Source organism: Montipora capricornis, chromosome 2 (assembly GCF_036669925.1).
Source record: "Montipora capricornis isolate CH-2021 chromosome 2, ASM3666992v2, whole genome shotgun sequence".
Classification (NCBI taxonomy): domain Eukaryota; kingdom Metazoa; phylum Cnidaria; class Anthozoa; order Scleractinia; family Acroporidae; genus Montipora; species Montipora capricornis.
In genome coordinates, this window is record NC_090884.1 from 12384949 (window position 1) to 12397448 (window position 12500).

Here is a 12500-nt window from a genome sequence, read left to right on the forward strand (position 1 = left end):
AAAAGAATACTAAATGGCGGCCATTTTGGAATAAGATGTATGATCTTCGCAGTTATGAGAGCAATTTTTGCAATTGCGTAGAGAAGCCTGAAAAATTCAGGACTTCAACCAGGTTTGAACCCATGACCTCGTTTTTCAGGCTTCTCTATGCAATTGCAAAAATTGCTCTCATAACTGCGAAGATCATAGCTTCACTTGATATGAATACATTGTTTCAAAATGTAGTAAGGTTGCAAAGGAAACACTAAGGTTGGTGCAAAGAAAAAGTCTACACTGAAGTGGTTAATTTGGATGTAGTGAAGCAGACGAAAATTTCATGGTCTTTCACTTCTTTGTCTACAGTGTACCAGTGAATTGTCTTTTGCTTATTAATTATTTGCTCTTGCCATTTTTGTATTTGTAGCTCGCTGAATGTGAACAATTGAATAAAAATGAATCAGAATTATCACTGAAGCTCAAACAGGCTGAGCTTGTTGTCCAACAGGTTTGTCCTCACATGTTGCTTGCAAAGTGATTGTAGCTTTTTCTGTAGATGTTAAGACTTTTTTGTTATTAATTACTGGCCTTGCTAGTCATTTTTTAAGCTACGAGGAGATCGTTATAATCTCTTTGGCTCCTAGAAAAGGCGTTCATGTGTTCTTCCTTGGAAAATTAATGGATGCAACAATAATTATTATTTTTATGCTCTTTACAAGTTGTCCCATGTTCAAGCTATTGAGCTGACAGGATTTAGCAGTCCACTCCACTTTGAGTGCACCTTAAAATGAAATTCTCTCATACATGTACACCTGTAGCAGGTAGAGAGAAAGTACTCTCAGAATTTGATGGTTGGCCTCCCACCTTGATTGACTGACGTAAGGATACTCTAATAACACTTGTTTTTCATTATCTGGAATAATAATATACATGAAAAAATACTTGAATCTGATTGGCTGAGAGCAGGGCAGTTCAGTGTAACACAGTGCAAAAAGTGTAATACACCAGTGCAAAAAGTGTAACACCAGTGCAAATTACATATCGAAATTCTGGATTGTTAATGGCTAATGAGCAATAGGGTTTGGTCAGAACCAATCAAATCTTGTGTTTTCAAATCATGTGCATGCCCTGGATGGCGCTATATTATATGGCGCAATTTTTCCCTGATTGCGTGATACGCGTGAGTTTCCTCTGCTTAACCATCTCGAGTTTTTCATGTGTACTATTAATAAGTAATCACATGATTTTACTCATACAATTTGGAATAAATAAGCACTTGTAAATTTTTCAAAGACTACAAATTGCACTCGCCCTACGGGGTCGTGCAATTTCGGTCGTCTTTGAAAAAAAATTACTTGTGCTTATTTATTCCAAATTGCATTTGAAATCATGTGATTACCTATACAAAATAATACTTTTCCTCAACCATGAGGATTTTCCCTAAACATACCTTGGCATATGTGTAATTTTAATGCAATGAATTAAAATTTGTGACCACCATGCAAAAATTAATGTTTAGCTTAATATGAATTCTTATTTAAGGAAAAATATTGAGATGTTTTACATGTACAATCTTCCCTTTACAGTTTTTCTCAGTCTTACACACCATACAGTATAATATTATCATGCACTTGTGTGACACAGAAGCCACAAGGATAAGGAAGGAGTCTTACCTGCATTTTTTAATCAGCTTTCAGGTGAACCAAGCTCATCAGAGACCCATAATTTAGTGCAGCAATTACAAACTGAGAAAACAGATCTTGAGAATAAACTTGAACAGGTATTTACTATCAAACTGTCACAATGTATGACAGTGTGAGAGTAATGTACTAGACAGTGCGGTTACATGTAATTCTTATAATGTGCTGTACAATACAACTGTATGTGTGGAACTGCAGTTTAGTGAGGTTTGAAAGTGTGCTGCAATTTGCCAAAAAAAATATTCAATATATTTTTTTTTTCTTTGCAAAACAAAGGTCAATGCAACAATACAAAAAATAGCAGCAGAGAAAGGAGAACTTTTACAGCAGCGTGCAGATGAAGTCGATCAGTATGAGAGAAGAATAAGATCTCTAACAGAAGAGGTACTTTATTGACAATGTAGACCAAACGAACTGGACAATCTGAAAGTGAAATAACTTACATGTAACTTAGTTTATTATTTTGAGTTTAAACTTGATTCAATTGAATTGACTTTACATATCTAAGCTGCATTTTGCTTTTAAAATAATAATTTGGGTCTGAAGCATGCTATGTACATGTAAGATTAACATGTAAGCTCCGGTGAATTCTGCGCATATGTACAATATACAGTTTTCGTTGTATTAGTGGCAATTGTTCTTATCTCATTAACAACGACTGCACGTTCATAGTTTCTCAAACTGTCTAAGAGGGTCATGGACAATTCAAGTTACTTATGTGGAATCCACTAAGCCCAGTCAAAACATCAGGGCTTAATGATGACTGGACCTGCTTCATATGTATTAGTCTGAAGCCTTCAGTTACCCCTTTTCAAAGAACCGTGAGTCTACATACATGTAGCAGATGGTTTGGTATTTTTTACTGTAAAATGCACCCACAAACTGTCTGGTCCCACATTTTATGTCAAAATAAACTGTCTGCAAAATATTTTTATGTGGCATATAGCAATTTCAAGTAATGCACTACAAACTCAATAACTGAAGTTTAAGTGTATTTTTTGAAGGCGGAAACTTGTGAAAGAGAAAAGAAAGCTTTGATCCTAAGAGAGACTGAACTTCATAACAGCCTGCAGAGTCTGCAGAAGGAATTGGGTATGTATGTAGAACTCCTGCCGTAACACTTGTAGACGGCTTTCCCTGTACTACCCAGTTGAGGATTGGTCATTATTTTTTGTTGCATACCTAGACTTTCACTCAACAAAACGATTGGTCAAGATTCTTGGTCACGTGCCCCTGATCAAATTCAAATTCAAATGTATCCAGACTGGGATACAATTCCGCAGTTGTTGCTCTCTCCGGATGTTTTGCTGCGATTGTTGAAGGAAAAGTCTAAATATTTAACGAAGCACTTTGTCTGGCCCCTCGGGAAACTAGTTAGTTTTGTTTTCCCTTGAGTCCTAATGTTTCCCTCGACTTCATCTCCGGAAACATCAGGACTCTCGGGAAACCAAGACTAACTGTTTCCCTCGGGACCATACATTAAGTATATAGTGATCCCAGCTGGGCAAAGAAAACTAAAAGCAAAACAACATGTGAAAGCACCTTCCCAATGACGAATTATATTGTTGCATTAAACATAGAGCGGTTTTCAATTAGTGTCGAAAGTAATTAGCGAATTGCTTTGGTTTTTCATTAATTACTTCACTTGAGATTTGTCGCTCCTCTTTTTCAACCAATCAGAAGTGAAACCAAAACCAATCATGGCTCGCGCGTGCACATTTTCCCGTGCTTTCTGTCGGCTACGTGTAATTACTTCGAGTTTTGATTGGTTTACTCACTCTTGGACAACTGATGAAAATAGCGGTTGCTATTGTATACAATGTAGGATTTTCAAAGAGTATTTTAGTAATACAGTTGGCAACTGTGTGAAAATTGACAATAAACACAGAAACAGGAATGGAATAGCTAAGAAGACTGGAACTGTTTTTGTTTATAAATAGAATCTTAACATTCAGTTTTAATTATCAGCTGATTTACGAGACAAGGAAGCCACGAACCAGATGGAATCAACTCAACTTGCTGCAGCTGAGATTGAAAGATTAGCAGAGGATAAACAGAGATTAGCAGAGCACTTGCAAAAAGAGGTATGATGGAAAGCACTTTATTAAAAATTAAGTAAAGTACAATCGTCCGGGTTAGTGTAGTCTTCAAACAGTCCTTCTCAGGGCTACACTCACCCGGACGATCGTACTTTACTTAATTATGATATGACTCCTGGGTTCAAACCATTTACGACTTTATTGAAAATTCGCGGAATTTGTGATGGTACAATATGCTGTGAAGTGGTCATAGATTTAGGAACGTACAGTTTGAATCAACTAACAGCTGTACACGTTTACAATCACTTGGCTCAGTGTTGGAACCCAAGGGAATTCTAAGGCAATTGCAGACAAGCGTTGTCTCCTTCCATCTTAACACTGTGTCGTTGCCGTTGTCGTTTTTAAGAAAGTGAATCTAAGGGCGCTTTCCATTTGACAGAACTGACCGGCCAGACCGGTCATTTGGAAGGACAAGTGTTCCTTCAAATTGCTGCATTTCTTTGCAAAATGGTGGGTCTGGCCGGTCTGCCCTAACTGTAAATTGTATCCAGATGACGACTTCATACAAGCTTTATCGCTTTGACCTTAACTTCGTAAGTTATTGCAAACTGAGGAGTCAAAAGTTTTTAAAAGTCTTTCATGAACTATTCTTAATATTCTGATTTGCGTTTTTGTGCAGGGGAGAGAAAATGACAGACTTGTAAGGTGTGTTTCCTTCATATTTTATATTTCTTTTCCCTGTATTTGAATTGTATACTATTCATGTATTTTGTACATGTATGGTCTTTAATTATAGAGTTGCGAACAACTGAGCATAGTGTCAATACCCGAATTTTTGCTTTCTTGCTTGAGGTTTGATGGTAGTAATACTGTACCTTTTTTTTCTTTTTTTATTTAGGGAGCAAGAAAGATATCTGCTGAGAATTCAAGAGTTAGAGTCTGCTCTTTCCCGGATGGGAGAGGAGGCCATTGATAAAGCTACTCTCCTTGAGACTGCACAGAGCGATAAGGAGACCATCAGCAGGTGAGGTGACACCCTTGTTGAACACCTCGGTACCTTCTCCCCCTCCCTGTCTTCCTTACTTTTCCTGGAATGCTTTACAGCAAGTGTTGATTGACATCTTTTGAAACTTGTGAGTTTAAAACGTGAGAGCTTTAAATTTTGAAAAACCTTCCTTAATATGATTTAATAATAGTTTCTAGACGCATACACTCATTGGTTTATTTCTGAAAAGTTTGTTTTTTAAACATTGGTTTTTTAGTTGGTAAAACGTGAGAGTGCTCAGTTTGAAAGCCTGAACATTCGTCGCTATTATTTATTTTGAATTAGCTTGTTATACACGTTCACACCCTAGTTTCTTAATATTAAGTCTTATCTATGGTGCCACTTTCTTCTCAATAGAGATCTTTCAAAATTTTTTAAGTTATTAGGGTGAATTAATAGAGAGAAAATTCTAGTGAACATTGTTTCAGACTGAAATTGAAAGAGAACTGATGTATGAAATCAAAACTGCCGATATGAAATCAAGTGAGGCTATGATCCTCGCAGTTATGAACGCAATTTTAGCAATTGCGTAGAGAAGCCTGAAAAATTCAGGACTTCAACGGGGTTTTCAGGCTTTTTCTCAACGCAATTGCTAGAATTGCGTTCTTACAGTGTAACTGCGAGGATCATAGCTTCACTTGAGAATTGATATCATTTTATGGCATACGATCACCTCAGCTTTTCTCCATACGCTCTTTTCTTTTCAGGAGCAACTGTTTGGCACCTACCTAAAGTTTCCAGAGTCTAAAGCAGAAATTAATATTATTAATTCTTTGATCATATTGTCACTTCAATCTTCCTCTTTACACACTTGTTGTTACCCCATTCTGGCCTAGGCAACATGCTGCAAGTACGGGAGCCCTTGTTGAAACTCTTGCATGGCAATGCCCTGAACAAAGTTTTATTAAACTAGGGAAAGTTTAGGTCATTGCCCTTTCCCCTTCCCTTAAAAACAGTTGATGTTACGTCCAATATTATTTTGTACTTCAAGCTGCACCGTTGTTTATATAATTTTTTTTTCCCCCAGAGCATTAAAACAGAACAAAGAATTGAAAGAAAAAATGGAGGAGCTGGAAGAGAGATTTGTCACCATGGTAACAGCTACCTTTATATTGTCATTTTTGGGTCAGGTCAAGACAATAAATTCCGAATTTTGCTTTCATTAAACCGTCAACAGTCTTTTCAATCGAGTTATGTACGAGAAACTAAAACTATCGAAATGTAACATTTATCCCTATTGACCTCACTCAAACCGATCATTCATCCAAATCGGCCCCCACCCAGTTGCAAAAAAACTAACTAATAATTGAAGTTAACTATAGAGTAACAGTGCCGTGGAGGGAAAGGACTAGTAGAACACTGGACCCTTTAAACTTGAGAGTAATTAAACGACTGAGAGTGTAGCATTCTTATTTTTGGAATTTTGCCATCGTTTTCTCAAAACACGGGCGCCAAAAGCTGAGAACTGTAAGACCTAAAGGCTTAAATTGGCCAGAATAATTTCTAAATATATCCATCAATGTTCGATTCGAACATCGTAAAAGTGCGCAAAATGTGCTTGAAATTGTCGGGAATTTTTGCTTGAGCCATTGAACACGTCCAGAATGAGTCGGCATCATGTCCTCTAATTCTACAAAGGCAAAGAATGTAACAAGGGAAAAATACTTTTATTTTGCGGCACGGTTTATAACCTAATCAGTATCTGTGCTTCCAGTTGTGCTGTATATTCATCGTACTCCAAAACCACTTTTGGTTGCACCTGTGTAGTATTAAAGTTTGGTTACCACACTGTGATGTTAGAAATTTGTCCGTTAGTAGCTCGCAAAAAGCATCAGGCGAAAACTAGGGCTCTCTTGGCGATTATACAGCTACAGCCTGTAGAAGGGGAAGGGGACGACAAAGCATTTGCCATCGAGTTGAGTGTGTATTCCACTGTGTTAATTAATGTGCTCTGCAGAGCCAAGAGAACATGAATTTAACCACCAGTTTGGAAACTGAACGTCACGCTGCAAAAGAGCTTGCTTCAAAACTCAGTGGCACGGGAGTAGAGCTTGAAGAAGCCAAACAACTGGTGAGCAATCCTTGGAAGTTTGTTTTCTTTGTCTTTGTGAAGTCTTCTTATGGCTCAAGAATCTCGTGTTATCGAAAACATAAGAAGTGAGAGTAGGAAATTTAAAGTTGGCTTTTGGTTTGAGTAGAATAACCGACTTAAGTATAATTTCATAGGTGATTATTGAAAATTCTCTGTGCTGATTGGTTGCCGTTATGGTGATTATTAGACGATTATCACATAGTAAGCGGTTTTTTTTTTGTAAATGGCCGCAAGCCGTTTTGTCGAGGTGACAGATGAAGAAATTAATTATTTTAAAGAAAATGCAGATTTTTCAAATAGTCACCTATTTAATTATACTAAAACAATTATTCACCTCGCCTTCGGCGAATAATTGTTGAGTATCAACAAGGGGCCTAACAGCGCCTTTCTCTAGGGGTGTCTGGGGGACTACCATTTTTGAGAAGAACGCCACATTTCAAAAGCAAAAGCACCAGATTTTTTTCATAATTCGTAAACCTACATTATTTCTCTTTTTTTGGAACCAATTACCAACAGCTGTTAAGAATACGCCGTATATAATTATTATCTTGCCGCAGACATTGATTCGTCGGGTGTCAATTTAACAGCTGTTATAGGCCACTTCGGAAGATACCATAATACTCTTTGTTTGTCCGCCCAAAATTTTGCATAAGCATTGTTTTTGTTTTCTCTTGGGACCATTGTAAGTCCCAAGAGAAACTGGAAACAATGCTTATGCAAAATTTGGGGGGCGGGGGGGGACGAACAAAGAGTATTATGGGATCTTCTGAAGTGGCTAATTGAGTTACTTTTATTATCATCATCATCAATAAATTCATTGTTTTTACTGAATTATACATGTATCCCCTCTCTCAGACCTTGCTTATTTGCGTTTAGCTCTTTTCAAGAACTGATGAAATTCAGGCACTAAGAGAAGAACTGAATGTAACTTCGGAAAATCTACGAGAACAGGTCAGGAATGTTAGTTTTCGTAGTCTTCGTTTGGTTCCCTGAAGTATATACTATTATGCAAACGCAAATACCGAAGTTATTTCATTAGTGTAATGCATTTACAGCGTAGTTTACACGATTGCAGAAGATTCGTTTTTTCCAACGGAAGGCCAACTCTTTGTCTCTATATCATGAACACATTTCGCAGTATAGGAAAGCCTGACAAGAACAGATTCTGAACATTTTATTTTTACTTCTCGTTTCTTTATGCCCTGTGTGCTCATGAGAAAGACCATACGAACATTGCTACCTCAGATAAATCAATAATTGCCCCCGAAAAGTTTTGGCCCTGAGGCCAAAACCCGAGGAGGCAACCTAGAAGTACCCGCGTAAAAAGAGTGAATGCATAAGTTGGTAGATGTATTGTGAGGGGAATCAATCTCGATTTTCTCAACCGGGCGCGCAAGGTGGTATCGGTATTGCTTAAACGTGCGCGGCCGAGGTGTTTTAGGAGTCACGAAGTAGAAACTCGCAAGGCGAACCAAAGTGCTGTTCGTGTTAGCGATTGAAAAATCAAACATTGAAGCAGATCTGATGCTAATCGAGTGGCCTGGCTGAGAAAGTGAGTTTGTCCGGACACAAATCAGAAACAGGGGCGAGCCAGGATTTGTCAGCCGCAAATCGGAAACAGGGGCGACGCGTTCAGCATGTTATTTTAACGTAGCTCAACTGCCTTTCATACTAACTAGTGCGGGGCCAGATGTAGTGAAAACAAGAGTTAATTGGATAAGAGTGTTGATCTATCACTTTGTGGCCTTGCCCCAGCACAGTCACAAATGGATTTATTTTTAGATACACTTTGCGTGCGAAACAAACAAAGGGCCGCCAATTTTAACCAATCGGAAGAAGCCATGTCACGCGTGACTGCTTCTGTCATGTTTTTTTAGGGACATGACAACTGATTTTCCCGGGAACGGGTATTCTAAAATAGACTCATTTGTGACTGTGCTGGAGAGTCCACCCATGCCATAACAACACTCTTATCTAATTCACTCTTGGTGAAAACTATTACTAGTATAAATGTGTTGAAGATACTGTTCATGTCAGTTTAGAAAAGCAACTTAAGGTGGCTCGCATGGGTGTAACACTTTCTACGAACTTTACTCTTTGGAAGGATTGACTTTACCCAGTTGTTTCACGTAACGGCAATGTTGTGGTACCAAGTGAAACACTAATGATTGCTAAACAAAGTGCACTCATCAATCTGACATAATAGGTTACCATGGCAACAAAAGGGGCCTTTAAATGCTTATATCTCAAAAACTAACTCGGTGACCCTCATTTTTATTGCTGGAGGGTGATTAGCAGGCTGAGGAAAAAACATCAAGAGCAGATTCATAGCCACCTACAGAACTGGAAAAATTTAAGGTGGCTCTGAATCCACTTCAGGTGTCTTGGTGGCCAATTGACCTTGCGAACTTTGTTCATACCATTTCATAGCAGATAGCTTGGTTCTGACTTATAATCCGATTTTTCGTCTTCATAGGTTACAGAGGGGGAAAATATGGTTTCTTCCCTCAGGGATGAACTTGATATCTCTTCGCAGCAGTGGCAGGAGCAGGTTTGTTGCCACCTTATATCTATTATTTTTGACTGAAACGTCAAATCTTCCTTTCGCGTCAAAAATAGTTTCACAGCTATGATGACAGTATTTCGTGAAATACTTTACGTGATTACACTTATATACGCTATCCTGAGCTGTAAGTGATTTGAAGCTGAAGTAAGAAAAATCCCAGCATCCGGCAAATAACCTGACTTCTGTTATCTTTGGACATTGTACTGGCCATCTTGAATCTGATTGGCTAAGGGTGTGAATTTTACTGTCACGATGACGCAACCTTTCGATTTGAGAATCTGCGAGCCAATCGCGTACGTTTAAGGTTCACACCGCAACCAGGTTGGCAATCAGACGTTTGCTGAGAACGGTGTCTCCATGGAGTAGTAAAAAAGGTCAGCAAAAATCTATGGCCAGTTTTTTGGCAATTTCATGACAACCCACTCTCAAGTTGAATCCATTTTGGAGTGTTAAATACTCACAAAGGCAGTCAAAAATTTTCAGGTACGTACGTGAATTAACCTGATACTATGACACCAGGCTCTGCGTTATATCATTGATTACATTTATAAAATCGAGCTAAATTTGTCCAACATTGGGGATGCGCTGCAATTGTCAAAGTGGCTTAAATAGCCGTATTCGTCAGCGTCGTACCATGGAAACGAGCACGGTGACCCCCAATTTTCGTCATCTCTTACATGTCTCAACAGTGTGTGAAGTTTAATCGGAAATCTATGACAAGTTACATTTATAGGGAATCGCATTAATTCTTTTTGTAACAAATGAAACCACCACAGTGATACTTCCACGGTTCGCAAAATTCTGATTCCCATGAATGTAGGTGAAAAAGTTACAATTGCGTCTTTTAATTGTAACGTTTTAAATTAAGTTGCATTTAGAATTGTCCAAACCACAGTGGCATCGAACTGTGTCTAATTTGGTCAAGAGCGCGAAAGGTGACCTTGCTTTGAAAGTGATAGTACCTTTGTTGCTTGATTTCTACAAAGTGATGATTAATAGAGCATTTTTTTTTTATTTTGGTGTCCGTGATATACCAAATACCGAGGTCTCTACAAAGGTTACCAGCCTTGACCGATCACACTTGTCTGAACGTTAATGATTCCGGAGGTCGCAAACCATTCGCCAAGTCATTGTTTCGCATGTTTCGCATTCCTTTTGGTTCAAAAACCGGACAAGCATATCTATCCAGATTTTAAATTTAGCATCAGCTGGTAAAGATGTAGACCAACACATGGGCGATTACGATCTCCCTTCGGCGAGACTGAAAACCGTGTTAGCCTCGTCCGGAGTCGTTCGTTTTGCTGTTGTGGAGGGGGGAGGTTGAGCGATGAGCCGAAGGCAAATAGTGCGTGGCCTCTTTGTCGTCCAACAGACCTAATGAGCAGATGCTTTGAAACTGGCCCAACCTTTTACTCCCCTATCCGAGAAGACTAAAATGTGTAACAATTCTCAGATATCATTAAAAGTGCAGCACTTGTTCCTCAATTAATTTAGGTCCTTGGGTATATTGTTCTAGCCAGGGCTCCTACTTGGGACCATAGTTTAATAGAGGGGAATGGTTATGAAACCCGGCAAATTTCTTTGTTGTAGGTTTTTGTTCTCTTTTTTGGCCTTGACCGTGCACAAAACACAATAGTTGTTTACTTCGTACTGAGGAACTAACCAATAAAAACGTTTTGTTTACGTAATTCATGCATAGCGTATGAGCGCAAAACAAAAGATTGTGTACGGTCGTGGACTTTCCAACCTAAATCTTGGCATCTTTGTTTGCTCCTTTGAGGTTTGCCGATCTTCAAAACAAGTCCCTCTATTAACTATGTTGGGACTTCCTGCAAACAAATAGTCCCACTTCTAACTGATGCTAATCTTTGCAAGGACATACCTCTGACTGATTTTGTTATTTCTTCATTTGCAGCTGAGGCATAAAGATTTCGAAATCTCGGCCGTGCGAGAGGAACTAGAGTTGTCCTCTCAGGGACTCGCAGAACAGGTAGAATTTTAGCATTAGATATGTTCCGAGAACACCATGGCTTATTCCTTTTCTTTTTTTTATGAACAGCTTTCGAGCCAAATCTATTCTGTTTTCTCAGATAGCCAAGGTGTGAAGGAATGAAGATATTTCTTAAGAGCATTTTAAGATTAAAAATATTGCTATAAAACGACGACATTTCGACGTTAGCTAAACCTCGTTGTCAAGTGTTTGTAAGTTACTGCCTGGAAATACTGAAAAGAACAATGAGTGATTTAATAAAATCTAACATAAGAAAAAGAAAAAGAAAAATTCTGACATAAAAAAGTTTGGCACCGTCTGGATATTTAAATTAGGTTTTACAGCATTTCGAAAATTGCCCTGGCACTTTCTAAAAATGCACATTGGCTTTGTTACCATGAGCTTTTAGAAGATGTCTACCGATTACCGAATATGGAGTATCATAAGGGGTTTTTGTTTTTTTTAATTTTTGGTTGGTTCCCTTTTCAGCTTGCGAGAAAGGACGTCGAATTGGCTTCCCTCAAAAATGAGCTCACCCATTCAGAAGCTAGGCTGACTGAACAGGTACGTCATGTAACAAGTCATTTTCCTGTCATTAGTTACATGTATTGTCCTGTACAGCCTTCCGTTTTAAAAGAGCCCCGATGGCTAAAATGGTATCTATATTAAATCCCATGTTCACGATATTGCCCGCAGAATGTGGCCTGCAATGATGTCTCAAAAAGGCCAATTTCCGATGAGACCACGTAAGAAAAAAATCACCATAACTCAAAGGGACTTTGAATGGGTTTAACAAGTGGGTTAATATGGTAAATTGATCACCGTTAAAAAATTCGAAAGCTGAGGTTTCGAGCGTTAGTCTTTCGTCACAGCGAATTTGGGAATATGTATGGGTTGTTAGCGTTTTATACAGTGAAAGATGTAGCTACGCTATTGGTAGGAATATTCTTGGGTTTCACTCACGTGATTAACAGCCATGTTTTTCAACGAAAACAAAAGAAGACGTTAGCAAGTAATAATAGCTTTCAATTCCCGTAGGATTGGATCGGGAAACCCACATATTGGGGACACCAATATGGCGGCCGTGACGTC

At 38.5% G+C, this 12500-nt stretch overlaps 1 protein-coding gene across 1 annotated transcript in view; it reads left to right on the plus strand.

The window, feature by feature from the left end:
* LOC138038870 (golgin subfamily A member 2-like) overlaps nt 1-12500 on the plus strand; it is a 57584-nt gene that overhangs the window by 29225 nt on the left and 15859 nt on the right. The window contains exons 16-28 of the mRNA XM_068884948.1: nt 404-484; nt 1667-1756; nt 1953-2060; nt 2681-2768; nt 3645-3760; nt 4395-4420; nt 4614-4739; nt 5788-5854; nt 6718-6831; nt 7729-7803; nt 9329-9403; nt 11334-11408; nt 11898-11972. Of these exons, the coding sequence (XP_068741049.1) occupies nt 404-484; nt 1667-1756; nt 1953-2060; nt 2681-2768; nt 3645-3760; nt 4395-4420; nt 4614-4739; nt 5788-5854; nt 6718-6831; nt 7729-7803; nt 9329-9403; nt 11334-11408; nt 11898-11972 (1116 nt within the window). The remainder of the gene's footprint in view (nt 1-403; nt 485-1666; nt 1757-1952; nt 2061-2680; nt 2769-3644; nt 3761-4394; nt 4421-4613; nt 4740-5787; nt 5855-6717; nt 6832-7728; nt 7804-9328; nt 9404-11333; nt 11409-11897; nt 11973-12500) is intronic.